General features: G+C 35.7%; 2 protein-coding genes across 6 annotated transcripts in view; one reads left to right on the top strand and one right to left on the bottom strand.

The window, feature by feature from the left end:
• Positions 1 to 12,935, top strand: part of STYX (serine/threonine/tyrosine interacting protein) — a 45,640-nt gene extending 32,705 nt beyond the window's left edge. For all 3 annotated transcript variants that reach the window (XM_047735995.1, XM_047735994.1, XM_047735992.1), the window contains 2 exons: positions 7,300 to 7,393; positions 9,332 to 12,935. In XM_047735995.1, the coding sequence (XP_047591951.1) occupies positions 7,300 to 7,393; positions 9,332 to 9,405 (168 nt within the window). In that variant the 3' untranslated portion in view covers positions 9,406 to 12,935. The remainder of the gene's footprint in view (positions 1 to 7,299; positions 7,394 to 9,331) is intronic.
• Positions 12,936 to 14,255: 1,320 nt separating this feature from the next.
• On the bottom strand, positions 14,256 to 27,998 carry GNPNAT1 (glucosamine-phosphate N-acetyltransferase 1). Of its 3 annotated transcripts, none has more exons than XM_047735989.1 (6): positions 27,774 to 27,998; positions 22,091 to 22,258; positions 20,135 to 20,197; positions 18,337 to 18,464; positions 17,296 to 17,357; positions 14,256 to 15,430 (listed from the first exon to the last, which is right to left on the bottom strand). In XM_047735989.1, exons 2-6 carry the CDS (start codon positions 22,242 to 22,244, stop codon positions 15,283 to 15,285), a joined length of 555 nt encoding a protein of 184 aa, XP_047591945.1. In that variant the 5' UTR covers positions 22,245 to 22,258; positions 27,774 to 27,998; the 3' UTR covers positions 14,256 to 15,282. The 3 variants fall into 3 exon arrangements, with proteins under 3 accessions (XP_047591945.1, XP_047591946.1, XP_047591947.1); XM_047735990.1 differs by having other exon boundaries at positions 27,829 to 27,964; XM_047735991.1 differs by lacking the exon at positions 27,774 to 27,998 and adding an exon at positions 27,593 to 27,745.
• Position 27,999: the final 1 nt, after the last annotated feature.

Here is a 27,999-nt window from a genome sequence, read left to right on the forward strand (position 1 = left end):
ATCAGGCTCCCTTCTCAGTGGGAAGCCTGCTTCTCCCTCTCCCACTCCCCCATGCTTCCTTCTCTCTCTGTGTCTCTCTCTGTCAAATAAATAAATTTTTTTTTTTAAAAGAACTCAGACTCAAATAATAACCCAAAGAACAAATAATCCAATTAAGAAATGGGCAGAAGACATGAACAGACATTTCTCCAAAGAAGACATCCAAATGGCCAACAGACATATGAAAAAATGCTGAATATCACTCAGCAGCAGGGAAGTACAAACCAAAACCACAATGAGATATTACCACACACCAGTCAGAATGGCTAAAATCACCGAGTCAGGAAATGACAGATGTTGGTGAGGATGCGGAGAAAGGGGATCCCTCCTACACTGTTGGTGGGAATGTAAGCTGGTGAAGCCTCTCTGAAAAACAGTATGGAGGTTCCTCAAAAGTTGATCCAGCAATTGCACTACTGGGTATTTACCCTAAAGATAGAAATATAGGGATCCAAAGGGGCACCTGTACCCCAGTGTTTATAGCAGCAGTGTGCACAGTAGACTATGGAAAGAGCCCAGATGCACATCAACAGATGAATGGATAAAGAAGATGTGTATACATGTACACACACACACACACACACACACACACACACACACACACACAAATGGAATATTATGCAGCCATCAAAATTGAAATCTTGCCATTTACAACAATGTGGTTGGAACTAGATGGTATGCTAAGTGAAGTAAGTCATCAGAGAAAGACAGTTATCTTGATCTCAGGGATATGTGGAATTTAAGAAACAAAACAGAGGATCATAGGGGAAGAAGGGGAAAAATAAAACAAGATGAAATCAGAGGGAGACAAACCATAAAAGACTCTTAATCATAGGAAACAAATTGAGGTTTGCAGGGGATGGGGTGGAGGCGATGGGGTAAATGGGTGGTGGACATTAAGGAGGGCATGGGATGTAATGAGCACTGGGTATTTTATAGAAGATTGATGAATCACTAACCTCTACCTCTTAAACCAGTAATACATTATATATTAATTAAAAAATGAAAAAAATAAATGATAGAAATTTCTTCAATTTTTTCTTTTTTGATTACACACATATAATTATATGCTATTTTATATGTTTTATATTTACTGTGTTTCAGATTTTAAGATTTTTATTTATTTGGGAGAGAGCAAGAGTGAGAGAGAGAGAGAGCACAAGGAGGGGTAGTGGGAGAGGCAGACTCCCTGCTGAGCAGGGAGCCTAATTCGGGGCTCAATCCCAGGACTCCCAAGATTATGACCTGAACCAAAAGCAGACGCTTAACCAACTGAACCATCTAGACACCCCATCCATCCATCCATCCATCCATGTTTCAACTTTTGTGGTGCAGAAGATATACTCAAAAGACAGTAAGATAAACCTGTAAAATATCTGATTAAACTAGTTTATTTTTTTCCAAGAAGGAAAATCAAAAATTGAATGTCCTTTATGTCTCACATTGAGACATCAAGAGCGTTATGAAGTGGATTGTCTCAGGGGCCTCTGGATGGTTCAGTTGGTTAAGTGTCTGCCTTCTGGCTCAACTGTAAAAACATTGTCTTTTTTTTTTTTATTTTTTTTATTTTATTTATTTTATTTGACAGACGGAGATCACAAGTAGGCAGAGAGGCAGGCAGAGAGAGAGGAAGGGAAGCAGGCTCCCTGCTGAGCAGAGAGCCCGATGCGGGACTCGATCCCAGGACCCTGAGATCATGACCTGAGCCGAAGGCAGCAGCTTAACCCACTGAGCCACCCAGGCGCCCCAAAAACATTGTCTTTTTACATTTATTTTTGTATTTGAAAAAGTAATAAAAAATACATGTTAAAAAATTCAGCAATATATATACAAGTCTAACTGCATAATCTTTTCATATGCATATGTACAAATATGTATACATCACAACTTCATATGATTCCATATATATAAATCTTTTAGGTTATTTCTAGCCTTTGATTATAAATAATATTGGGAGACGTATACATCTTTGTTTATACCTGCAAATGTACCCGTATGATTATATGTATAATGTGGAATTGCCAGGTCAGAGGCATTTGAAATTTAATGTTACCAAAAAGTCTTTAAAAAGGCTGAAATAGGGGTGCCTGGGTGGCTCAGTTGATTAAGTGTCTATCTTCGACTCAGGTCATGATCCCAGAGTCCTGGGATCAAGCTCCACATCAGGCTCCCTGCTCAGTGCTCCCTGCTTCTCTCTCTCTTTGTCAAATAAATAAATAAAATCTTTTAAAAAAAGGCTGAAATAAGTAAACCACCAGGAAACAAGGGGTACGTGTTTCCTAATAGTTCCTGTTCAGTATCAATAGCCAAAAGCATTTTACCAGATTTTCTTTTTTTTTTTTAATTTTTTATTTTTTCAGCATAACAGTATTCATTATTTTTGCACCACACCCAGTGCTCCATGCAATCTGTGCCCTCTACAATACCCACCACCTGGTGCCCCCAACCTCCCACCCCCCACCCCTTCAAAATTCTCAGATCGTTTTTCAGAGTCCATAGTCTCTCATGGTTCACCTCCCCATTTTTTTACCAGATTTTCTGATCATTGCCATCATGGTGATAAAAGTGGCGACTCCTGTGGTTTGCCCATTCTTCTATCAGATTGTTGGTCTTATTTATCTTTGTTTTATAAGAGCTTTTTGTATATTAAGTAATCTGTCTTTAGCCAACTGATTTAAAATGCCGTGTTTATTATATACCAAATTCTGATCTATAGTTGGGTCTGTTTCTGGACTTTGTATTCTGTTCCATTGCTCTGCTTAATACTGTAACTGTATCAAACAATTTTAAATGCTGTGTTGTTATATAAATAATTTATGGCATAACTCAAGATTCCCTCATTAATATTCTTGCTAGAATTTTCCTGGCAAGTTCTTAACATTTACTTTTAGGTGTGAACTTTGCTGGAAAGAGCCCTATAGTTTTTAAGTTCTTATTATGTTCACAGTTCAAAATAATTGACACCTTTACATTTTTAGTCTTCCTAAGAAGATTCTTCAAATCAGTTTGTGTTTTAAAGTCTGTATTTCTTAGGAAATTTACAGTATCCTGTATTTAACACAGTATACTCAGCACCATAGGCAGAATCTTATTACAAGGAGTTACTCCTCCTCCACTTAAAAGCCAGAGGCCTGGGGTGCCTGAGTGGCTCAGTGGGTTAAGCCGCTGCCTTCGGCTCGGGTCATGATCACAGGGTCCTGGGATCGAGCCCCACGTCGGGCTCTCTGCTCAGTGGGGAGCCTGCTTCCTCCTCTCTCTGCCTGCCTCTCTGTCTACTTGTGATCTCTGTCAAATAAATAAAATCTTAAAAAAAAAAAAAAAAAGCCAGAGGCCTTATTTATAATGGCTTATAAATCTCTACATAAAGTAGTTCTTTACCTCTCAGTTCTAATCTACTATCCCATTTGCTTACTATGTATGTTCTAGTCACACTGACCTTCTCATAATTCATTGAAAATACTTGCATGTTCTCATGTCATGGCACTTGCTCATATCTCCCCACACCTAGAATGCTTTTCCCCAAATATCTGCATGGCCTGTTTCCTTAATTTTCTTTTGACTTACATTATTGCAGTTGCTTTCTAACAGGAAACTTGCTTCTGCCCTTAATCCCAAATCCCTACAAGTCAAAATGTTAGTTTGGACCAAAATGGTAGAAGGGGAAGAGGTGAGAAGAGATCACATTTTGGATTTATTTGACTGTATAGCTGACAGGATTTGCTGATGGATTGGATGTGAAGAGAGGAAATTAGGATGGATTTAAGCCTTTCTGGAAGATATGGAAGAAACTGCATGAAAAGGTTTGAAGGGAGTAAAATTGAGTTCAGTTTTGGTCATCTTAAGGTTGAGAGGGCGTTGGAGAGTAGGCAGGTATGTAAGTCCAGAGTTCATGGAAAAGAACCATGTATCTAAGGAGTATCAGCATATAGATGCTGTCAAAAGCCCTGAGACTAGGTAAGATCACTAGGGGAGTGCAGGTAGAGATTTTCAAAACAGATCCTAATGCACTCCAACATGTAGAGGGTGGGGAGATGAGAAATTAGTAGAAGAGATTGAAAAGAATGGCCAGTGAGATAGGAAAAAAAAAATCAGGGTGGCTTGTTTGGGAAGTCAAGTGAAGAAAGTGTTTGAAGAAGGAGGGAATGGGGACACCTGGGTGGCTCCTTTGGTTAAACACCTGGCTTTTGATTTTGGCTCAGGTCATGATCTCATGGGTCATAAGGTCGAGCCCTATGTCAGGCTCTGCATTCAGTGGGGAGCCTGCTTGAGTTTCTCTCCCCCTACTTCCCTCCCCCCACTCTCTCTTTCAAAATAAATACATAAATCTTAAAAAGAATGGGGAGTGATTCACTATATCAAAAGCTGATAATAGGTTAAAGAAGATAAGGGCTGAGAATTGACATTAGGTTAGGAATAGGAGGTCACTGGTGTCCTTGACAAACATTTTATGGAAGGGGGAGGATAAAATAATTGCTCAGAGTTCAAGAGAAAATGGGAAGAGAGGAATGTAAACAGCAAGAATAGATAATTCTAGGAATTACGCTTGGAAGGGGGAAACAGAAGTGACCATAGCTAGAGAGGGAACTAGGGTTATTAAGGAGGATTTTTGTTTGTTTTCTAAAATGATAGGAAATATAGCATACTTGCAGTTTGGACCTTTTCAAGGAGAAAAGGGAAAATTGATATTATTCCAGGATTGGATAGTTGGTCTATTCTCTATTGATTCTGTTATATTCATTCATTATTTCTGTGCTTCTATTTTTTTTCTCTCCTATTGAGCTGATAGTTGGTATGTCATCTCTTTCATTGTTATGTTACATTTCTTCCATGAGTCCTTATTTCTTTCTTCCAACTCATTTCAGAAATGCCATGCTCATTGGGCACCTGGGTGGTTCAGTCAGTTAAATAATCTGCCTTTGGCTCAGGTCATGATCCCAGGGTCCTAGGATTGAGTCCTACATGGGGCTCCCAGCTCAGCGGGGAGTCAGCTTCTCCCTCTACCCCTCCCCCCTGCTCCTGCATGCTCACACTCTCTCTCTCTCTTACTCTCAATAAATAAGATCTTTAAAAAAAAAAAAAGAAAGAAAGAAATGCCCTGTTCATTATTTCATGGAGAATTAATCATTTTCATCTGCTTCTTGGTGCAGTTTTGACACTGTTCTTAATATGACTTTTGGTTGTAAAGTTGCTTTTTTCCCCTTGTGACATCTTTATGCTAAAACCTACAATGGTTCCTTTTTGATTATTGGTCATCTTGGACCTGGAAGTATTCTTTTTAGAACAGCTATTTGCCCAACAATAGAACGGTGGGAGACAACCTGAATAGTGGTTGGGGAAGGCAGATAGCTTTAATTTTCTACTTGTTTCGGAAGTCTTTCTCACCACACTTTTCTCTGGTGGTTTAACTCAATGAGTAAGAAGCAGAGCCTCTTAGGTCACACATTTTTCTTGTTGGTATTGATAAATAGCATGCACATTAAAACTGCCCAGGGGATAGGACGCCTGGGTGGCTCCGTTGGTTAAGCGACTCTCTTCAGCTCAGGTCATGATCCTGGAGTTCTGGGCCCTAGTCGAGCCCGCTTCTCCCTCTGACCCTCCCACTTCTCATGCTCATTCTCTCTCTCACACTCTCTCTCTCAAATAAATAAATGAAGTCTTTAAAAGAAAAAAAAAAAACTGCCCAGGGAACCTAACCTAAGCCAATTAAGTGACAATCACTAGGGGTGGGACTTGAACACATATGTGTATTTTAAAAGTCCTCAGGCGAGGGACGCCTGGGTGGCTCAGTAGGTTAATTGGGCTCGGTGTGGTGGGGGGAGATCCTGCTTCTCTCTCCGCCTCTGCCTGCTTGTGTGCTCGCTCTCTCTCTCTCTGACAAATAAATAGGTGAAATCTTTAAAAAAAAAAAAAAATTCCTCAGGCAATCCTCAGGTATGGCCAGAATTACTGGTTTAGTTTTTATTTTTAGCTAAGATCAGATACTTGGCTACATACAACCCAGTTTCTCGTCCATCTTACTATACATACACCCTGCTAGTAAAAGTGGCATGTGTGGGCATTCACATTTCCCTTAATATGCCCTTGCTCATCCCCACACTGCCCACTTGTAGTTCCTATAATACTATGCAAGGGCTTGTTAGTTTTATCTTAGATCCACCATCTTATTTTGGAGCACTTTGAAGTGTACCCATTCTGCCTAATTTCTGCAGTCAGGCATCTTGTGTGCCTACCTTGGTCTGGTTCCATTTAAAGATAATTTTTTTAATTGTGAAATATAATACACATATAGAAAGTTCATGAAATGTAAATAAACATTCATGTAACCACCACCAATCAGGTCAAGAAATTGAACATATGCCAGGGTCCCAAAAGCCCTTGTGTTACCCCTTCCTAACCACCAACACTTTTTCTCCTTTTGTAAAGGTAACCACTATTCTGACCAATTTGTAATCACTAATTTTCATTCTTCTCATATTCAGGATAATGGATATTTCCTTCTTTCATCAGATAAGGAGTTCTCTATTTTTTTTCTCAGAAAGGGGAGAGGGATAGAAATCCCTTTATTCTTCCATCTTTAGAAGTAGAGGACTATTAATTTTAAAGAATTAGAAAACTAAATATATACTTAAATCCATTAGATGCTTTATAGTACTCTCATTTTTAAAATATTTTACAACTGTATAAAATCTTTACTGAATTTTATTTCATTTTATTTTTACAATTATTTTAAGAGATGCCTGTTTGGGTTGTTGGATGGAGTGTGTGTGTTTTAACAGAGAAATTAGAGATCATATAGCTAACACCCCAGTGGCAGAGAACAGATACTGCCTGACTAGCAGTTTAGTATATGATACCCTAGTTCAAGCTGATAACCTGACTTGATTTACAGTTTCTTCAGTACATGTGAAAGTATGAGATAGGAATTTTATTTTTTTAAGAGCTAGGAATTTTAAACTTCCATTTTTTCTTTATAAAATTTTGAGAGGAATGGGAAGAGTGGCAGAGGAGGAAGGAGAGGGACAAGCAGACTGTACTGATGTGGGGCTCTATCCCACAAATCTGAGATCATGACCTGAGGCGAAACCAAGAGTCCACTGCTTAATGGAATGAGCCACCCAAGTACCCCTAAACTTGCATCTCTTACAACACTATGGCACCAGATATTTCAGCATAAACTAATACCAATAATGTACACATTAATCACTCTTTTGGGTACCCCAGAATTTAAATGTACATTCAAGTTAACTAAATCTTTTTCAGGAATATGAAGCCATCTACCTAGCAAAATTAACAATACAGATGATGTCACCACTTCAGATAGAAAGGTCATTATCTGTTCATTCTGGACCCACAGGTAAGGATATTTGTCATTTTGGAGAAGGTTGGACAGAAATGATGATGATATGAAGTAGAAAGCACCTTTTGCTCTTTACAAGTTATACTGAACAGTTTAAATTGTTTAGAAAACTTTGGGTAGATTATTGAATTTCACACAAGATAACTGCAAATTAATTTTATAAAGAATATGTGTATATTATATTGAGCTTCTGCTGTGTGTACAGCACTGTAGCTGGCTAATAGAATATGTTAGCTGGAAGATCAAACCTACTTGGTTTAGTTTAAGTCTTTAAGTAGTATAACTGCTGTAAAGATTAAAATAATAGGGATCTGGAGAAGGGCCTCTAAATACACTCAGGTGATCTTAATAAAAATAAAAGCGGTTTAATAAATAAAAGTGTGTTTCAGGTTAAGTTGGGTGACTAATGTGAACTACCCATTTTTCTCCTTGTATTTGAATCCCTTCTCCCTTTCTTCCTTATGTCAGAGTACTCCCTTCCCCTCCCCCCAAAAAGAATATTTTCAAAGTTAATGATCCAGGCATCGTCTCAAAATCTTCTTCCTTTTCTAAGACCTTGCTACACTTGTCTCTTTTCTTTTTTACGGAATCTCATTCTATTTCAGGTCCGTATTGACCTCCTATTCAAACTCTTCCTTGGTCTGTTATATACATTGTAGCCAGATTTATTTTCATAAAAGATAGTTCTGGTGTATTTTTCCTGTACAAAATCCTTCATTGGTTTAATTCCTACAGAAGAAAACACAGAGCATCATAGTGTAAGTAAGGTGTTTCTGATCTAGGTATCTCTCAGTGTCCTCTTTATATAGGCACTCCAGAAAACTGAACTAATGGTTTCATTTGTGTCTTTTCTCCAAGAATGCATAGCATTCAGTGTATCTACCCTTAAAAACTTATTTTACATGTTATGCCTTCAACAGAAATGATTAACAATCTTCCTCCAATCCCTAGTTATTTGAAACTCCTAGAGAACTTTACTTTTACCTCCTCACTTTCTGCTTTGCATTAGTTATTTATGTCTCATACCTCTTTTAGATTGTAAGTACAGCATTTCATCTGAAATTCAGCATAGCAGCTGTATTTAGCTTTATGGCTAGCATATTTTCTGCTTTATTCCATTGTCTTGATACCATATACCCGCCTTTTTTTAAATTAATCTAACAGTGAAATGTTAGTTTCATATTAGAATCCACTCTCTGAATTAACATTATTACCGTGATTGATCACAACCTTTCGAGCATAACTTTAAGCCTGTGCCATTGTTAGGCAGATAATATGACAGATCTTTTGCCAGTTTAGTTGTTCCCTCAAGTTTTCCTCCATTGAGACTCAAATTTTTTTGTTGTAACTATTGGTCATATAGTGATACCTTTGATTCTATGTGAGAAATTTCTGTACTAGCAGACTGTGATGTAACGAGTAGATAAAATCTCTTCTTTATCTGCTGCATGCCATCTTTTCTCCCAGCTCTAGACTTCTTGGTCATAAAACCACAGCTTCAGTGGAGAAATATTTTCAGCAGTGTCTATGAAAGCAAAAAGATAATTATATCTACAAAATAAAATTGTACAAATACAAAATTAATCTCTTAAATTTTGTCATAGGTTTATGGTAGCTAAAAAACTTGGTAACCAAACATATGGGTACCATTATCTCTCTAACAATTCTGTTTTCAAACTGTTTTAAGAATGATTGTTATTTATAATACCTAAGACATAGTTAATTCTCAAGAGGGGAAATATATCCCATAATGAATATAAAAGCTGTTTAGTAATTTATAACAAAAGATTTATTAATATTTTACTAAAAATTCAGTCATGGAATTCTCATAGTGCATATACATAGTAACGCTTTATGAAAATGAAGTTTTACTAGCTATAATGGTCTAATAAATGAGTTTAAGTTCCCATTATATATTTGTGCAATAATTTTTAGGCAGTTTGAAGAGAACACATGAAGAAGATGATGATTTTGGAACCATGCAAGTGGCGACTGCACAGAATGGCTGACTCGAGCAACATTAGAGAGGATGTGAATTTCTGTTTGGGAAGGAGGAAATACTAGAGACAATAATAATGTAAAATGGTAAAAACACAAGTCTTTTTTTTTTTTTTTAATAGTATGTTGCTTCCAGGCGTGTTTCTCTGCAACTTGTTGAGTGACATTTTAAGAAGATGTTGGACTTCTGCAATAGATGGCACTGATGGTTTTACTCCTTTCTTCATTTTCTTTTTTTCTTTTCTTTTTTTTTTTTTTAAACTTTACAGTTTTATTATAAACCAAGAATTTTGGACTTGCAAAGAGGTATTATTGCAATAATGCACTTTTCATACTTGAAATTTATTTGTAGGATATAAAGTTATTACTTTAAACAAAATGCAAGTTAGGGGGGATTTGTTTATAAAATCTGGGTAATTTATAACGAGAATTTCCTAAAGTTTGCTAATTCATTTTGTGTTCTATATATTACATTTTAAAAATAATTTTACAGTTCAGTTTTATGATGGAACCTCTTACGGAAACATTAACAAATGCAGGAATCTGCCACATTTCTGTTTTAGTGTAATTTTAGTAGCTTCATTACCCTATTATTTTTTTTAAACTTAATACCTTATTAATAATCTTTGAATCATGACATTAGCCAGCTCTTACTTTAACATGATCCAAGTATTGCTTCCATTCCTCTTCCTAATTTGTTTATTCTATAGAAAAAAAAAGTTTAATGAACAAAGGAAGACGTTTTGCTTGGTAATACTAAAAAACTAGGAGTTTTAGACTTTTGAGTCACTTTCCGTTTTTCTTTAAAAGCCAAATGTTGTTTGTTCTTTTTAGAGTTGTTTAGCCCATTTTTTCTTTGTCCAAAATAGTTCTGAGTAACCAATGTAGCATTCTTTGTTTCTAAATGAAGCCCAAAAAAAGAAAAGTGCCTTGCATCAATAAAAAAATAAATCTACACCTTTAAATTAGTATGTAGAACAGTATAACATTTTTAACATTTTTCTGTAATTTCTTTTTCTTCTTAACTCTAAGTTAAAACAGAGGTTTAAAGAAACCTCAGTAAATTATTTGGAATATGGAACATTTACTTCTTCATTTTATGTTGTCTTAATGAGTCTGTGAGGTTGTTCTGGCTCAGCAGCTTTTCTTTGAAGATGCATTTATTGGGGAAAGTGGTTTGTGGTAAACTTCACTGTATTTAAAATTAGTGTTTTAATTCTTCACGTTGTTAATCCAAATTTCCCCCATAATTTGCATTAGCGAAGTCACTTTATGGATCCTTAATTCTCCATATTTTTATTTATACATATAAAGATTGTTCTAAGAAAAACATTTTTGCTATTTTAAGTATGCCACGAGGAAGGAGAGGAGTGTTTTTAACTTTTTATAGTTGATTTAGGGTAGCACAAACAAAACTCATTTATATCTCACTTTTCTCAGTCCTCTCTTGAGGTGCTTTACTGATGGGAATGGTTTCCATACGTTCCCTTGGTACCAATAGGTACTATGCAAGGTAACCCATTACACGAAGTTACTTCTTTGCTTTTTTCCCTTCAATGTAAGATAATACAGTTAAGAGCTTTTTTTTTAATCCAGCGTAACAGGAGATTGGAAATTAAAATTGCTTTATTGAGTTAATTCCTATTGACCCAGATGGTATTCCTCTTCTGATTCCCTTCCCCTATTTTACTACCCTGAAAACAGCCTATTATTAATCCCATTGTAGTCTTGTATTCTGTTGTGTAATTAGGTCATTTGGTGTGGTAGTCTAATAGAGTCAAGATTTGCATTGTGTTCAGAAAATCCACTTGGCAAAGTGCCAGATGCAATCTAGTATCTATGATGCTTCTTCATTTGGTGGAAACTTGGCTTAGGAGAATCTTTGTTATAGTACATTTAGGTTTTAAAATGAGGGAGTTAAGATTTTTAAGATTAGTTTCTTAAATACACATATCCTCTCTAGTAGTTGGGCCAAAAATACAGATTTGGTCATTTATTAATTTAAAGCTGGTAATCTTCCACTTTTTCTAACCACTGTAATTTTTATGTTGTCACTGAAGTGCCTGCCCAGCACTGTATATTAAAGACTGTCTCTTGAACACTAGGAAAAGGGACTATCATCTTCTTGAGTACAGTACTAATGGGGACAAAACATGAAGTTTATTCTTTTTTCATGTAAGAACACCCCAAGTTGGTTTTACCTTGGATCCATTCTTCCACCTAATATTCAGCCAGTTCTGGTAGCTCTTCTAATCTTTCTTCTGTTTGGTTCCATTTCTGAAATCCTTTTATTTCTACGAATGTTTTTTGATAGTTACATATAATACATTTAACCAATCATGATTTATTTTCTAAAACATTTAAATAATGTATGAGTGATATAGCACCCAATTTTAAATATGTAATCTGGGCAAGAATTTAAGCTGAAATTGCAGCAAAACAGGAAAACTTCTTTACTGTCCCACTTTAAAAGTATGAAACAAATATTGAAAATATTCAAACTAGAATGACAGAATTCTTACTTTCTAATTTTAGTTAATTAATGTTAATTTCTTATCCATTGGGTGTTTATACAGCAGTTACCTTTATTTGTCTCTGTGGTGGAAATGTTAAACTGGGATAGCTTCTGCTACCAATTCTTAAGTGTTTAACTTTTAAAGCAGAATATTTGTTTTGGGGGGCGGAGTTTGTGCTTCATCTGAGTTTAGAAGTAATGTCAGAAAATGTTAAGCATGTCCTTTTAAAGAAAATATAAGGTTTCTAATTGTCTTATTACCATGGTAATTCAAGTGAATTAGAAGTATTTAACTGCAATCTTGAATTATAAAGTTGGGATGCATATATATGTGTGTGTGTGTGTGTATATATATATATATATCTTGATATATATATATATATATTTCTCAATATATATACATATATCAGGATCTCAACTTGATGTAAAGTAAATGAGCAGTTACCTGGCGGATTTTTTTTTTAACAACTGGTTTAACCCATATTTCCGTAACAAACTTAGCTTCACTTCAGTATTTACTTTATCTTTGTCCATTCAACAATGCTCCAATATGGAAATGATAGGAAATAGCTGAGAATTACTAAAAGATTTTATTTTATTTTTATTGATTAGAAAGTTTCTAGAATCTTTGAATGCTGGATTTTTTTGTCTTACCCATCCATGGCAGCTAAAAAAAAAAAAAAAAATCAAAATATTCAGGTTTACATGTTAGCTCTCTCATAGGGAGTTGCCATACCTCACAGTTCAAAGTGTATTCTATAGATCAGTAACATTATACTGACATGTAATTGCAATTTACTATGCAGCAAAAATGATTCAAGAAAAATAACCTATAGTGTCTATTTACCTTTGTATAGGCAATTGTTTAAGTTACCCTGCTTTTAACATTTGTACTTGGATAAAATGCTTATGTATGTATAGGAATGTCACAGTGCAAGATGCTGCTAGCCCAGGCACAAAGTATTAAAATTATTTTGTGAAGACTGGTGGTTGTATTAAAATTGTTGTGCCATTATACCTCAAAAAGATTGAAATGCTCATTTATACTGCTTATGCCTCAGAATTTCTTTAGATTGTTGTCTTTTTAAGTAAAAGTAACCCAGATTTACTACCTCAGATAAGAAGGATGAATGAACATGGGACTTGGGGAAGCACTTATTGGAAGATAAGGGTATCTTCCAATATGTTGTGGTCACACACACACACAACCACACACACACACACACACAAAAGTAATGGTCAGTAGTCCAGGCAAGGTCTGCATTTTAGCTCAAGAATATTTCTAAGGATTAGCTGAACAGATTTGGAGTTGGAAGTGAGGGAATTCATGTCTGAAGCAAAGGGAATATAGGTCATCCACAGAGCAGCTTCTAGCCCATTAAAAAAAAATACTTCTTGCTTTTACAGTACTGTCTTCCCTGTCAGCCTACCTACATACTACTTTTCATCAAATCCAAGATGCTATCACTACACTATTATTTTACATACCACTAAAAGGCAAAATATTGTTGAATAAACTGGCGAGCCATTGATCATAAAATGCATCCTGATTTCTAAAATGTTAGTGTAAAATGTGCATCTTAAGAGTCAGGGAAATATAAATATACAAAATATGTGAGGCATGATAAAAATCACAACTGTCACTTCATTCAACCTTTTCAAAAGCAAGTAATGCTTTAAAATGAGAATATATAGTTTATGTATTATGAAATGTTTTTATGCTTTTTTTTCTGTACTCAAGTTTACTCAGTGTGGTTTAGAAAATTTTAAACATACTCTGGCTAATAACTAAAGCTAAATATAGATCACCATTTTGCTCAATGACACAACTTTTATTACTATACTTTATGACTATTTCCTGTAGGAAAGATTTAAGAGAAGACCTTAAGGGCACTGAAGGGATTTATTTAAATAACAACCTTGTTTTTACTTCAAATTGTTATGAAATAAGAAAGATAAAGCATTTAATTTTGCCTTCTATTAGGCTTATTTTTTTTAACATGGGTTTTAATTACCAGAATATACCTAATAAAGCTACTATCATGCTAAGGTTTTAGGGACTCCTGCAAAGGCAAAACTGGCTGAAAAGCAGGTTTGTTGCTTTCACTAGGGAAAGATCACTTCATATACGGAGGTCGTGCACCCTCTACTGGTGAAGGATTTTTGTTGTTTTAGAAAGCCTACTTTAGCTTACTCCTAGGAGAGAAATCCTAAATCCAGTTGAGGTAGGTGCCATCAGAGGGATAAAAAGTGGTTGGTCTTTACCTTCCCAGTTAATTTTACAAAGAGTACACAAAACTGAAATCTTACGAACCAGGATGTGACCTAATAGAAGACTCAAGAAACTTCATTGTATGAACAGATTTAATGTAACATGGAATGCAAAAGATTAGAACCATTAACAAAATATTGAATTCTTCAACTTAAAAAAATAATTAAAATAAATAAAATCAAAACAAGATAGTGACCAGAATAGTACCGTGACAATCACAGTAAATAGAAAAGCTTCCATCAGCATTTTAAGGATGTAACAATTGCAGTATGATACATATTTAAATATTTGTTTTGTCATTTAATTTTCATAAAAATGTTACTCAGAAGAAAGGCTTCAGACATCGATGAAAAGATGAGAAATCAGGTTCGAAATACTTTATACACCAAGATTTGTTAATTTACTATTAAAAAGTACCTTATATTTGCTCTTAGGTATTTTAAACAAATTAATAATTATACTTCACATATGACAGGTGGTACCTTATCTGCATAAGAATTATATAAACTTTTAGATGTGCACAGTTTACTTTGAATCGTCACATTTTATAATTTTCATTTCTACTTTAAAAGGCTGACCAAGTTGTTTACCAGTATAGTAATAGGATTAACAATTGTTGGACTGCACTACATTTAGTTATATCTTATCCAATTTCACATGATATATGGGAAAAAAGTATTCATTCTATGAGTGTGATAACAGCCTTATTCATGGTATGCTTTTTTTTTTTTTAATGAACAGTACAGATAGCAGACACATAACTCCTTACTACCTATACTCTAACTACAAAGAAATGAAGCCAAACTTTAGAAAAATACAATGCAAGAAAAGATTCAAGTTAAAAATATATTCCTTTGGTTAAAAATCATCCCCTTTATAATATTCATTTGTAATCTAAACTCACAGCATATCCCACCAGCCCAAAGTAATCTTCTAAATGTCATTATATTTGTTGTATTACCATGGTTTTTTTTTTTTTTTCAATCCAGAATTTATGGAGGTCACTGGGTTGCAGCAACAAAGTATTTTAACTCTAGGAAGAGTATTGCCTTGTTGCATTAGCTCCTTTGACAAATGTCTTTCTTACTTTACAAATGTTTTTTACTTTAGAAACCTCCGACACATGTAGTTTTCTTCAGATACTGTATATCCGAACTTTTTATAGAAACCAACATTTTGTGGTAGACATTCAAGGGTAATCTTATAACAGTTCAGTTTCTTGCTTAGCAAAGTAAGGGTTGATAATAACCTGAAATTCAAAAGGTGGGGGGAAGCATAGAGCATTTGTTAATAAAAATGCATTTGAGTATCTCAATATGAATGAATAAAATTATATAAATAAAACAAGTTTATATCAGAAACAAGTTTAGAACATGACCTTTCTCACCATATTCATTTAAATATTCAAAACTGTAAGGGGAAAAGCATTTAATTCACCCAAAGCATTTTACTGTTTAAAATATACTTTATCTAGTAATCTCTAGCCCATTAATAAATAGGACAATATACTAAAGTCACCCTAAACCATCTTTAAAAATAGGTTTAAGATTAATGTTAACACTGAAGACTGTCAATCTTTTAAAAAATATGGCCAAAATTTAAAATTTTTTTCCTAAATCTGTTCAAACTACTTAGGAACAGCCAAAATTCCCACATGTAATGAGTAAATAGCATTGTTCTTTATCATTTTAAAGCTAGTATTTGTGAAAGAATTATCACATAAATTAGTATGAAATAGAAACAAAGCAAAAAGATACATTTTTCAAATCCTTAAAAAATCCAAACCCAGTATAAGAATGTGATTCTAGGGATACCTGGATGGCTCAGTGTGATAACCATCTGTCTTAGCACAGGTTATCATCTCAGGGTCTTGGGATAGAGCCCTACTTTGGGTTCCCTGCTCAGCGGGGAGTCTTTTCCTCCCTCCCACCGCCTGCTTTCTCCCTCTTTCTCTCTCTCAAATAAATCTTTAAAAAAAAAAAAAAAAAAAAAAAAAAATATATATATATATATATATATATATATATATATATATATGATTTTAACTGCCTTAGGAAAAAAAAAACAAGAAAAGAGCTACGAAGTTTGGTTGGAGAGTTCTCTCGTGTTTGCATACACTGAAAAGTAGTATCATTTTGAAGAAAGCACATCTTGGCTGAAGTTATGAAATTATAAAAGATATGACAGAAGTGGACTTCTAGAAGCTGCTCTGTTTTGTTCACTGATATATCCCAAATACCTTGAATAATATCTGGCACATAGCAGGACTTAATATTTATTGAGTGAGTTCTTTAAAACTCAGAAGAGATGGTATTAAGCAAGTTCTAACTTATAAAATAGGCAATAAACCTATGAAACAAATTTATTTTAAGGGATTTAGATAAGTGCATAAGGGATTATACAGGAAAGGCATATATGTTTTAGTATCTGTTTCTAAAACTTACAAGACTGAGAACATTTCCTGTTTCTAAACATGACTGGGAAACTGGGATGAATCACTTGACTTAGCCAAAAGTTTGTTTCCTACTAGTAGGAGAATGGGTATTATGCTTAGCGAAATAAGTCAATCAGAGAAAGACATAAAATTATCATATGACCTCTCTGATATGAGGAATTTGAGAGGCAGGGCAGGGGTTCTTGGGATGGTAGGGAGGGAAAAAAAAGAAACAAGGTGGGACTGGGGAGGGAGACCATAAGAGACTGTTAATCTCAGGAAACAAATGGAGGGTTGCTGGGGGGTGGGGAGGGAAGGATAGGGTGGCTGGGTTATGGACATTGGGGAGGGTATGTGCTATGGTGAGTGCTATGAATTGCGTAAGACTGATGATTCACAGACCTGTACCCCTGAAGCAAATAATACATTATATGTTAAAAAAAAAGTTAATAAAAATGTTAGTCAATAAAACGGTATACTTCCAATTTCTAAAATTCATGATAAAACGTAAAAATATTTTCTTTATTAAATTTACTTTAAGCTACAGAATGAGCCTAATTAATGACACCTAAAAAGGACTTCAAATAGGAGAACATTTTTAAACAAATACCTGAGCAAGACACTATTAAGGGAAACAGAAAAAGGATCTAACCAGGGATACCTTGTTTCTGCCTACTTACAGTTTGCCAAGCTGCTTTCCTCTGCATTCATCACTAACAACAACATCTTCTACTCTTCCTCTCTGAAAATATAATGTTTTAAAGGACTAGGCATTTTTAGCTAATTCAGCAAGTGACATAATTCACTGATGTTTTGTAAACAAACTCCAAAAACCAAAATGCAAGCATTTTTTACTTACTATAGAGGAAATACAATGAATCAATTTATGGCCTAATCTTGTTTTGTCTATATTCTAAATCTTCCCACCCCACTGTTTTAAAGCAGATTTCAGAATCCAGAATGTAATCTTGTCATGTTCATACTACATCACCTTATTCCCTGAATAACAGCAGTTTCTTTCAAACATCCAAATACAATTTATTAATTTCTAGTTTAAAAAAAACGACCAAAATTCATACTTCACAGAAGTATTTTGTTTTATAACATTTTTTCTCTAGCTTTATTATAAAAATACCATATATAATATACATAACATACAAAATACATGTTAATCAACTATTTATGTTGTTGGTAACGCTTCCAGTTAACAGGCTATTAGTAGTTTTGGGAGTCAAGTTACATGCAGATTTTTTACTTCAAGAAGTGGGGAAGGTGTCAGCGTCCTTAACTCCCATGTTGTTCAAGGGTCAATTATATTATATTCTGAACCCTTTAACTGCTTGGAGACTGCTAAAATTTGTATTAATCTACATACAAAGTATTGTTATTGTTCTTTTTTAAATAGCATAGGTATTCTAATCATTACTAACAAATTTTATGATGCTGACTTGGTTTCTCTAAGACTATACCATCTGACACTTTGCAGAACAATTTTTTGCAAACAATTCAGATTATGAATACATTTTCTTCCTCTTCAGAACACAATGGGAAAATGTTACTAAGTGATTTCTAGTAAGTAGAGCTTTTTTCAGGGCAATACAGCTCTCATTTTACAATAAAAATGCAGTGAGAAAATAAGACTGATTTAATGGAAACTCAAAGTTGGTTTTGCTAGAAAACACCTGTTCATTTTATTCATAAGTGTTAAGGTGAACACATACCTTAGCACAGGAATGGATGAATTTATGTTCTATTATCAGAGTTGCTGTAGCAACAATTTGTCCTAAAGTCACATCTTCCACAACTGTAACATAATAATCTCCAGATTTCTTCATGTGCTCAAAAGATTCTGTGGAAATTGGAAAAGTGTTATGTGGTAGACATTAAACTTAAGTAGGTACCATAAAAATACTATGATTAGCTTATTTCATTATTAAATATTTGAAGGTATTTCATCATGGTGATTTATACTTTGTTTCTAAAGAAAGTATTATTAGAAATGACCAAGTGGTTGAAACATCAGTAAATCATCAATGGGAATATGGTCTATACATTTTAAAAATCTGCCAGCAAAGTACAACTATTAACAGCTATTTCAGATGAACAGTACTTATAATACAAATAAATTGTAGATGATGCCACTTCTGTGACTAATGAAGACTTTTAATATCTTCATAACTTACTTTAAGTCAATTTCTTTAACCTTTACACTCTATAGTTGAATAGAACAAAACTGCAAATTTTAGTAAGAATGTTTACATGGCTCCATTCTGTAATTTTTCAGTTTCTGCCTTCAAAATATTTTGCTTAAGTAGTTTTCAGCTTTCCCTTTGTGTCCTGAAGTGTTTAATGACTACGTGACTTGCTTTTTTAGAAGCAGTTCTGTTTTGCTTGTTTTGAAAGCACCTGTGAATTAGGTGAAAAATGTCTCCATTTCTAAGTAATCTTCTCAAAGTCACATGGCAAATAGGAGCAAAGACGGAATGCTTTCCTCTCAAATTGATTTTTAGTACTCATATTGCCAAAATAATGGGTTTCTCATCTAATCTGATATGCATTCAAAGAAGGATTCAGGAATAAAAACAGCCTAATATTCTCACATACTGTTTATTTCTATAGTCTTGTTCTAGATAGGATTCTGGAGGGGGAAAGAAGATATAAATTCAATGAAGGAAAACAGAATCAGAAAATGGTGATTTTCATCTTGGGAGGGTCAGATAGAGTACAAAACAAAATTACCTAGTGAAGGAAATGAAGAAATTTACCTAGTGAAGGAAATGAAATTATAGAAAACAGGAGGTTAGAGCAATGGATAGAATCAGGAAGGTTCTAGTCTTTTCCTTACCAATTACTACCTGTGATCTTAAGTCATTTGACCTCTCTGGATTTCCATTTTCTCATGTATAAAAAAAGGGGGCTGAACTATAAATTTGAAGATACCTGTTGATCTTAAAATTCAATATAGACAAATTAAATTTAGAATGTAATTTCTTACTCTTTTTTATTTGGTGATGAAATTTCCATGAATAACCTAACCACATAAAAAAATACTACAATATAAAACAATCTCTAGAGCTGCCACCTAGCTACAAAAATTATCTAAAAGTCAGGTATTTTGGGGCGCCTGGGTGGCTCAGTGGGTTAAGCCTCTGCCTTCAGCTCGGGTCATGGTCTCAGGGTCCTGGGATGGAGCCCCACATCAGGCTGTCTGCTCAGCAGGGAGCCTGCTTCCTCCTCTTTCTCTCTGCCTGCCTCTCTGCCTACTCATGATCTCTCTGTCAAATAAATAAATAAAACCTTAAAAAAAAAAAAAAGGTGTTTTGTAAAACAGGATAATTACTACAATTGGATTCTAGAACAAGCTAGTCACATTAAACATTTAAATAATAGCTAATTGTTACAGGAATAATTTCCAGCTATTTGAACAAAAAACACAAGCAGACACTTTGGAGCATAGATCCAAATGAAAAATGTGTTTCCCTTTATTTTTCATTCAGGAAAAGAGGGTGTAGTACTTACTCATAAATTGTTCAGCGTTGACAACACCAGTCTCTGTCAGTTGACCTAGTACCTTAAAAAAACCTAGTTTTGAAAAACAGATTTCAGATCATTAGAAGACCAAATAAAAGACCTATCAAGAGAAGCAGTGTGTGAAGCTGGTAGGATTATGGGCACTTGTGTTTTCAAAACTTTCTGTGATCATTTTAAAATTAATTTTTATTATTTAAAAAGATTAAACTGAGACCTGTTCTTTCTGTAATCACTACATAAAACAGTAATAGGTTCTATATTTTTGCCTGCATAAGATTTTTGGAATAGTGCAGACCTTAATGATTCAGTATTTATAAAACCAGCAGGTATATTTATCAATGTAATTTGCATTAAAGTTGATGCAGGGAATGCCAAACTTTCCCAAATACATACTTTGGTGCAAGATTATCATGACCAAATATAATATTTTTAAGATAAGATATAAATAACACTGAGGGGCGCCTGGGTGGCTCAGTGGGTTAAGCCGCTGCCTTCGGCTCAGGTCGTGATCTCGGAGTCCTGGGATCGAGTCCCGCATCGGGCTCTCTGCTCAGCAGGGAGCCTGCTTCCTCCTGTCTCTCTGCCTGCCTCTCTGCCTGCTTGTGATCTCTGTCTGTCAAATAAATAAATAAATAAATAAATAAAAATTTTAAAAATATATATATATATAAATAACACTGAGACTAATATTTAAAGATTCCTGATTAATTTCATTAATGTTAAATTAAATGTAAACGTTTTAGAACTTTGATAATCTAGATTTCTACACACTCAATAATTAGCTTGACCCAAATTAGTTTCTTTAAATTTCCTATCAAAAAGAAAACTAAAAAGTTGATTTAACTACAAAAATGAGAAAGTTGATTTTTTATTAAATTCATTAAATTTAAAGAAATCATTTGGAGAATTTAGACGTTAAAAAAAGAAATATAAAATATATGTAAACAAAACCTTTGCAACTTATCCAAGGCATATATCTCCACCCTCATTCCCCATCCAGCTTCTTAGAGAAGATTTTTCCTTATGTGCCATTACAGATAACAATTTTACCTTTATGAAAAGTCTTTTTGGATTCTTAATTAGGAAGGAGTGTTGTTGTACTTAGGTCATTTGAAATATGTCGCAGTAATACCTGGTCTTAGCCCTGATATATACATATTAGAATTGTGTGACTTTAAAAATTAAATACAGGGGCACCTGGGTGGCTCAGTGGTTTAAAGCCTCTGCCTTCAGCTCAGGTCATGATCCCAGAGTCCTGGGATCGAGCCCCACATTGGGCTCTCTGCTTAGCAGGGAGCCTGCTTCCACCTCTCTCTCTCTCTGCCTGCCTCTCTGCCTACTTGTGATCTCTGTCAGATAAATAAATAAAATCTTAAAAAAAAAAATTAAATACAAATAGGGCACCTGGCTAGCTCAGTTGGTGGAGGGTGCACCTTGATCTTGGGGTCATGAGTTCGAGCCCTACACTAGGTGTAGAGCCTACTTCTAAATAAAATCTTAAAAAAAAATTAAGTACAAATAAATAATTCAAAAGTCAAACTTATTTTTTTAAAATTAGCACCATCATGTTTCTGGAGAAAACAGAATGCCAATTACAGTTGACCCTTGAATAACACAGGTTTCAACTGTATGGGTCCACTTATACACAGATTTTTTTCAATAAAAACCTTATAGTACTATAAATAAGTTTTTCTTATGATTTTAGTAACATTCTCTTCTCTAGCTTACTTTAAGAATACATTATATAACACTTATAACATATGAGTACATCAACTGTTTCTATTACTGCCAAGGCTTCCAGTCAAAAGTAAGCAATTAGTTAAGTGTTTAGCAAATCAAAATTTATACAGATTTTTCAAATGCACACGAGTCAGTGCCCTAACCCCCATGTTGTCAAGGACCAACTGTGTAATTCTAACCAGGATATGTAAATGGAGTCCCTACCTCTATTTAAGTCAGCAGTACAAAGGGGCCTCAAGACCAAACCTTCTCCAGGATGTGTTGGGGAAATGGCTGGAGAAAATGTAGCTGTATTCTGGCTCCAGTCCACTTCTTTGAGTAGACTTGGGTCAAACATAGGAGTTTCATCAGGTTTCATCTTTGCAGTAAGGTCTAAAATAAGAATTTTAAATGGTAAGGCATTTTAATATGGAATTAGGATCAGTGAGAAATTCTATTACTTAATAAAAATTAACACTTATGCAAGCTATTTTATTCTATCCTGAATCTAACATAAATGCCACAACCACAAATAGAAAACTCATGGTAAACATCATAGTAAACAAGTGACTATAAGTTTTAAACTTTAAAACCGCGTTTTCTAGCAAGTATTTTAAAACTTTTTTCCTGGGGCACCTGGGTAGCTCAGTGCTTAAGCAAACAACTCTTGGTTTCTGCTTGGGTCATGATCTCAAGGGTTGTGAGATGGAGCTACTGTTGGGCTCTGCGCTGGGCTGAGTCTGCTGGAGATTGTCTCCCTTCATCTGACCCTCCTCATGCTGACATGCGTGCTCTAAAATAAATGAATAAAATCTTAAAAATACATATTTCCTGTGGGTTGGTGTTAGCATAGCACTGTGAATAGTTCACTTTCCATGAACTTTTACTTTCTTTTCATTATTGGATTTTATTATTGGGCTAAAAAATTATTTGTTGGTGGTCTTACCACTAAGACTTACTGGGTATGTTTCTTGTCTTTTTTTGTACGAACCATGAACAGAAGGTAATTGATGAACAGGCTTAAATTAACTCTACATTCATTGTAATATTTGGTCTTAGCTATGACAGATTCATATTAAATGTATCTGTTGAATTTTGTTTTCACACCAGATTTTCTAAAAATCTATAATGTAAATTTATCATCTGCAGCTTAAGAATAGCCAATGTTTTTCATGCTGTTATAAAAGGATCAATTATGGTACTGTCCTCCTCTGAACACTCAGAAATGGGCAGATTCTTACTAGGTGTGGTCTAATAAAAAATAGACTAAATAGCAAATATAAGGATAGACTAAAGCATAAAAATGGGGGCAGCGGCATGTCTGTGGAACACAGTGTTGTTAGAACAGGGTCTCCCTAACTGTTAAGAGACTGTAAAGCAACCCCTAACTTCCATTTCTATCTCTTTACCCAAAGAAACTATTCTATTTGATACTTGCTTCTAGAACTTTCAAACAAAGACTTTAAAGATACATATCCATAACATTACCATAAAATAAAGAAACGGGAAAAAATTAAAGTGCATTTAATGACGATTTTCCCAATAACCCCACTCCCGTTATGTTCCCTATTTCCTAAGTCACAATATGCTTAAAGGCAATTTTTCTCTTAACTTTTCCTTAAAGCTTGATTCAACTCCTGCCTGTGGAACCCAACACAACCCTATAGGTAATGCTACACTGTAGTAGAGGCTTTGGGAAGGTAACGTGGTGTAATAATAGAAGTTAACATTTGTTCAGCTCTTCCCATGAATCAGGCATTGTTCAAAGAACTTTTACCCACTACTAATTCATTTACTTCAACAATCTTACAGGATAGGGATAATTATTATCTTCATTTTAACAGATGAGGAAATGCAGGCAACACATGGTAAGTAACCTGCCCAAGATCACGAAATTAGTACAGCAAGGATTTTTTTTTTTTAAAGATTTTATTTATTTATTTGACAGAGAGATCACAAGCAGGCAGAGAGGCAGGCAGAGAGAGAGGAGGAAGCAGGCTCCCTGCCAAGCAGAGAGCCCGATGCGGGGCTCGATCCCAGGACTCTGAGATCATGACCTGAGCCGAAGGCAGCGGCTTAACCCACTGAGCCACCCAGGCGCCCTACAGCAAGGATTTAAACCCAAGACATAAAAAAACATGTGCTCTGGAGTCAAGCTGGTGTTCAAATGTCAAATGCGATTATGGCTAATGTCAGCTCTGACAATCTGTTTCCTCATTTGTAAAATGGAGATAAAATTATTAGAAGGATGAAATGATTTATTATATATAGCACTTAATAGTGCCTAGCACACTGCAAGTGCTCAATGAGATATATTTTAGTTAGCAACTAATTAAAAATTCATGTTTATACATTTATTTATTTATTTATTATACATTTATACATTTTTCATCTTTAATTCATGAGTCAGGTACTGTGCTGGGTACAGGGGCTACAAAAAGGACGACAGGTTATATGTTTATGTTAAACTGAAACAGTCTTGGATAGGAAAGGAAAAAAAGTAATCATAGTTATTATGTAGAATACCAAGGGGCTTTTTCCCCACCTCAAAAAGGACTTAAATATGTTATGCCATAAACACTATTTCTGGCTCTAAGGTTAATAAGGAAATAAATTCTGATGATTAACAATCATATCAAAGTTAACAAGCTTACAGTCCACTTGAAACATTTTTTACAGGTTAACTTTAATGCATGCACTTTACTGTTTGTTCCTGATAATTGGATCCCAAGGCTTTTGGGTTTACTCTCATCTCAAAGATGAGATGAGTACCATCATTGTAACAACATTGTTTTTTTGGGTATGCAGATAAACAGGCTAAATATTTATTAACAAAGTAAAGCGTAAATATTAAATACAGAAGCCAGAGAGTGTTAAAAATTTACTTCTTCAGGGCAACACACTATTTAAACAGTTTGATGATCATTTTATTTAACATACAGTTGTAACCATGAAATTTAAGGAACTTGAAAGGGAATTTAGGTGAACATTAGAATAATTTCATGTTAACTAGATTACTTTTTCCTATAAAGCTGCCCAAGTTTACAATAAAATACAGCCTAGAAAACAAACAAAATGCAGTTAATAATTTCCAAGAGAGAAAGGAGAATTAGGATTATGAAGCCTTTAACTAGTGAATTTTAAACAGTAAATACTAATATTTTCCTATGCTTTTAACAAGATGGTCCTATTCCATGAATGATCATAAAAATAAATAACAGTGGCTAAAATTTATGGAGTGCTTTGTATTTGTTAACTTATAAAAATACAATGAAAGGTCTACCATTATTATCCCCATTTTACAGACCAGGAAGCAGGCACAGTAATTTGCTCAAGATAACAGGGCCAAGAAGGAATAGAGTTAGGATTCAAAACCAGGCAACAGAGCCAGCTTCAAGGGCACTGGAACCCTGCAGTTACCCAGGGCCCCACAGTTGGTTTTACTCTCTGCTGCCACTGCCTTGAAATTCTTAATTTTTTAACAAAGAGCCCTCCATTTCCTCCATATCAAAATACAATAAACAAAGCATTCTGAATAGAAATAAGAATCCAGTAACCAGGCAACCAGAAATTAAATGTTTTTATGACCTAATTTACAAAACAAAGCCATAGTTAAAGTTACTTTCCTTTATCTTACTCCATCCCCATTTAGTAAAACTCTGCTGATGCCCAATAAAATATGCTGGGAAAGTTAAACCCTACAGGATGTGATTTGATACCGAATTTTGAAAGATTTCTGAAAGGAATGAAATAGATAAATCTGGTTTACAAAAGAAATACTTTAGCATCTTAGGGTGCCCACAGTACTGCAAAACTTGGAAATTTCAGTAAATAGAATTGCAGCTGTCTGAGGCTGAATCTCATCATTATCACCAGGGTGACTGATTTTCAGAGGTAAACCCTAGGGGCACCTGGATGGCTCAGTTGGTTAAGCATCTGCCTTAGGTTCAGGTCATGATCCCAGAGCCCATGATCCTGGTGCTCCCTGATCAGCGGGGAGTCTGCTTCTCCCTCTCCCAGTTCCCCTGCTTGTGCTCTCTGTCAAATAAATAAATAAAATCTTAAAACAAAAGTTTTCAGAACTTTTCCAATTTAATTGCCAAGTTAGCATGCATTTACAAGGTCCATATGTGCCTAACAGCCCAATAAATTCCTAGTGAATCAATAACAAATGATATAAGACTGACTTAAAGGCCACATTTCAGAAAATTCAAAAGAAGAAAGATTCCCAGATTGCCACAAATGAGATCACAAAAACCATACACCAAACTCATTTTTACTAGGATCATCAGGTTTTCATTCAGTTGACTATTCTTTGGACACAATTTCAACAATTCCCAGCTTCTACAGCACCCTAAAATACAAAGTGTATTTGCGAGGAGGTGCTGCTAGAAACAAGCAACTGAGAGCAACAAGTAATAACAGACACTGGGAATGAAGATCTTTAAAGTTGATATAAAAAATTTAAAAGCACGGGGCGCCTGGGTGGCTCAGGTCATGATCTCAGGGTCCTGGGATCGAGCCCAGCATCATATCGCATCATATCAGGCTCTCTGCTCAGCAGGGAGCCTGCTTCCCTTCCTCTCTCTCTGCCTGCCTCTCTGCAACTTGTGATCTCTGTCAAATAAATAAATAAATAAAATCTTTTAAAAATTAAAAAAAAAAAGCATGATCCAAGGCCAAGTGTAGGTGCTTAGCATATTTCAAGAGCCACGGGGCCATCACAACATTACTTCAGTACATGAATGGGGGAAAGTTTGCTGTTTGAGACTTTAGTGTTTGTCTACATAAATTTCATAATTTCAATAATTCGATTAAATTTTTAATCCAAAGAGTATTTTATTCGCTGATGATTTTAACAGGCCTGGCCATATTATTATTAAGTTATGCAATTATACGTCACTTGAAAATTTTAAAAACTATTTTCTGATCGTTTTGATCCCTATAATCTGGCATTATTCCCAGACTACCGATTAGGAAACGAGCATGTGGAGCCCCAAGGTAACACAGCAAACGAGTGAACTGAGACTAGAATCCTATATCTTGTTTTCCCATCTTGAACTCTAAAATACAATACTCAATAGACACCAATCTTTACATCATCGTACCAAATAGGTAGCTCTAATTTGAAGATAATGTCAGCGAATTCTGCCTAAACAGAACTGATCTAAATGATTTATTGAGACCCATTCTAAGATTTGTTCATTAGTGTATAACCTAACAAAACTAATTCCATAATCGCCCGTTTCCATTTTGTATGAATTTTAAAAGTTGGGTTTACATAGACATCAGCTCCTCTTACAAGGGAAATCATAGTGCTCAGTGTGCCTAGGAGTACAAGCCCCGGGAAAAGAGACAAAGGACGTCCCTCCTTCCCGCAGTGAAAGCCCCTATTAGTCAGTGCAGGACGTGGTCTTTGGAGCAGGAGCATGTCTTCAAGCGGCTCCCGACCTCTGTGGGGTGCACCTCGGAAAGGAACAGATAAAAGGGGGTTCGCGGCATTTGTGCCCGTTGAAAACCGATGGCGGCAGAGACTAAGCAACTGTCTCCAACCTCCACGCTGAAGCCTGCTGAGCAAGAGTTAGTTTCGACCCCAGTCCCTGCTCCTGTGGCCCTATACAGCTGGACGCCTGGACCCCTGGCCCTCAGTCCTAACCTCTCTCTGCTCCCGGCGCGTGTCCGCTCAATTTGCTCGGAAACGCGCTCTATAACCACATGTGCACCCACCTGGCCAAGCTAAATGCGCGGCTCCCGGAAAAAACACCTCCCACCCGGGCCTAGCTCGCCTCCCCCCGGGCGCAGCAGGCACAGTCACACCTGTTTGATAAATGTGCAGGCAGGCCCACGACGGCCCCCAGGACACCCGGCGCGGCCCCGCTCTCGCTCCCCGGCCCCCAGCCTCCCTCACCCGTGGAGGCCTCGCGGTCGGCGCTCCTCTCCAGGACCGTCGGACTCTCACCCACCCGGGTACACAGAACCGTATCCGGATCCGGCTTCAGCGCCAGCCCCACCTCCTCCGCCACCTCCCGAGCCACGGTTGCCGTCGCGGCCGCCGCTGCGAGAGCCGCGACCAGGACGTGGCAGCGCCAACGCCTCCGCCCCACCCCGGGCCGCTGACGCACGGCCGCGCGCAG

This window comes from Lutra lutra, chromosome 7 (assembly GCF_902655055.1).
Source record: "Lutra lutra chromosome 7, mLutLut1.2, whole genome shotgun sequence".
Taxonomy (NCBI): Eukaryota; Metazoa; Chordata; class Mammalia; order Carnivora; family Mustelidae; genus Lutra; species Lutra lutra.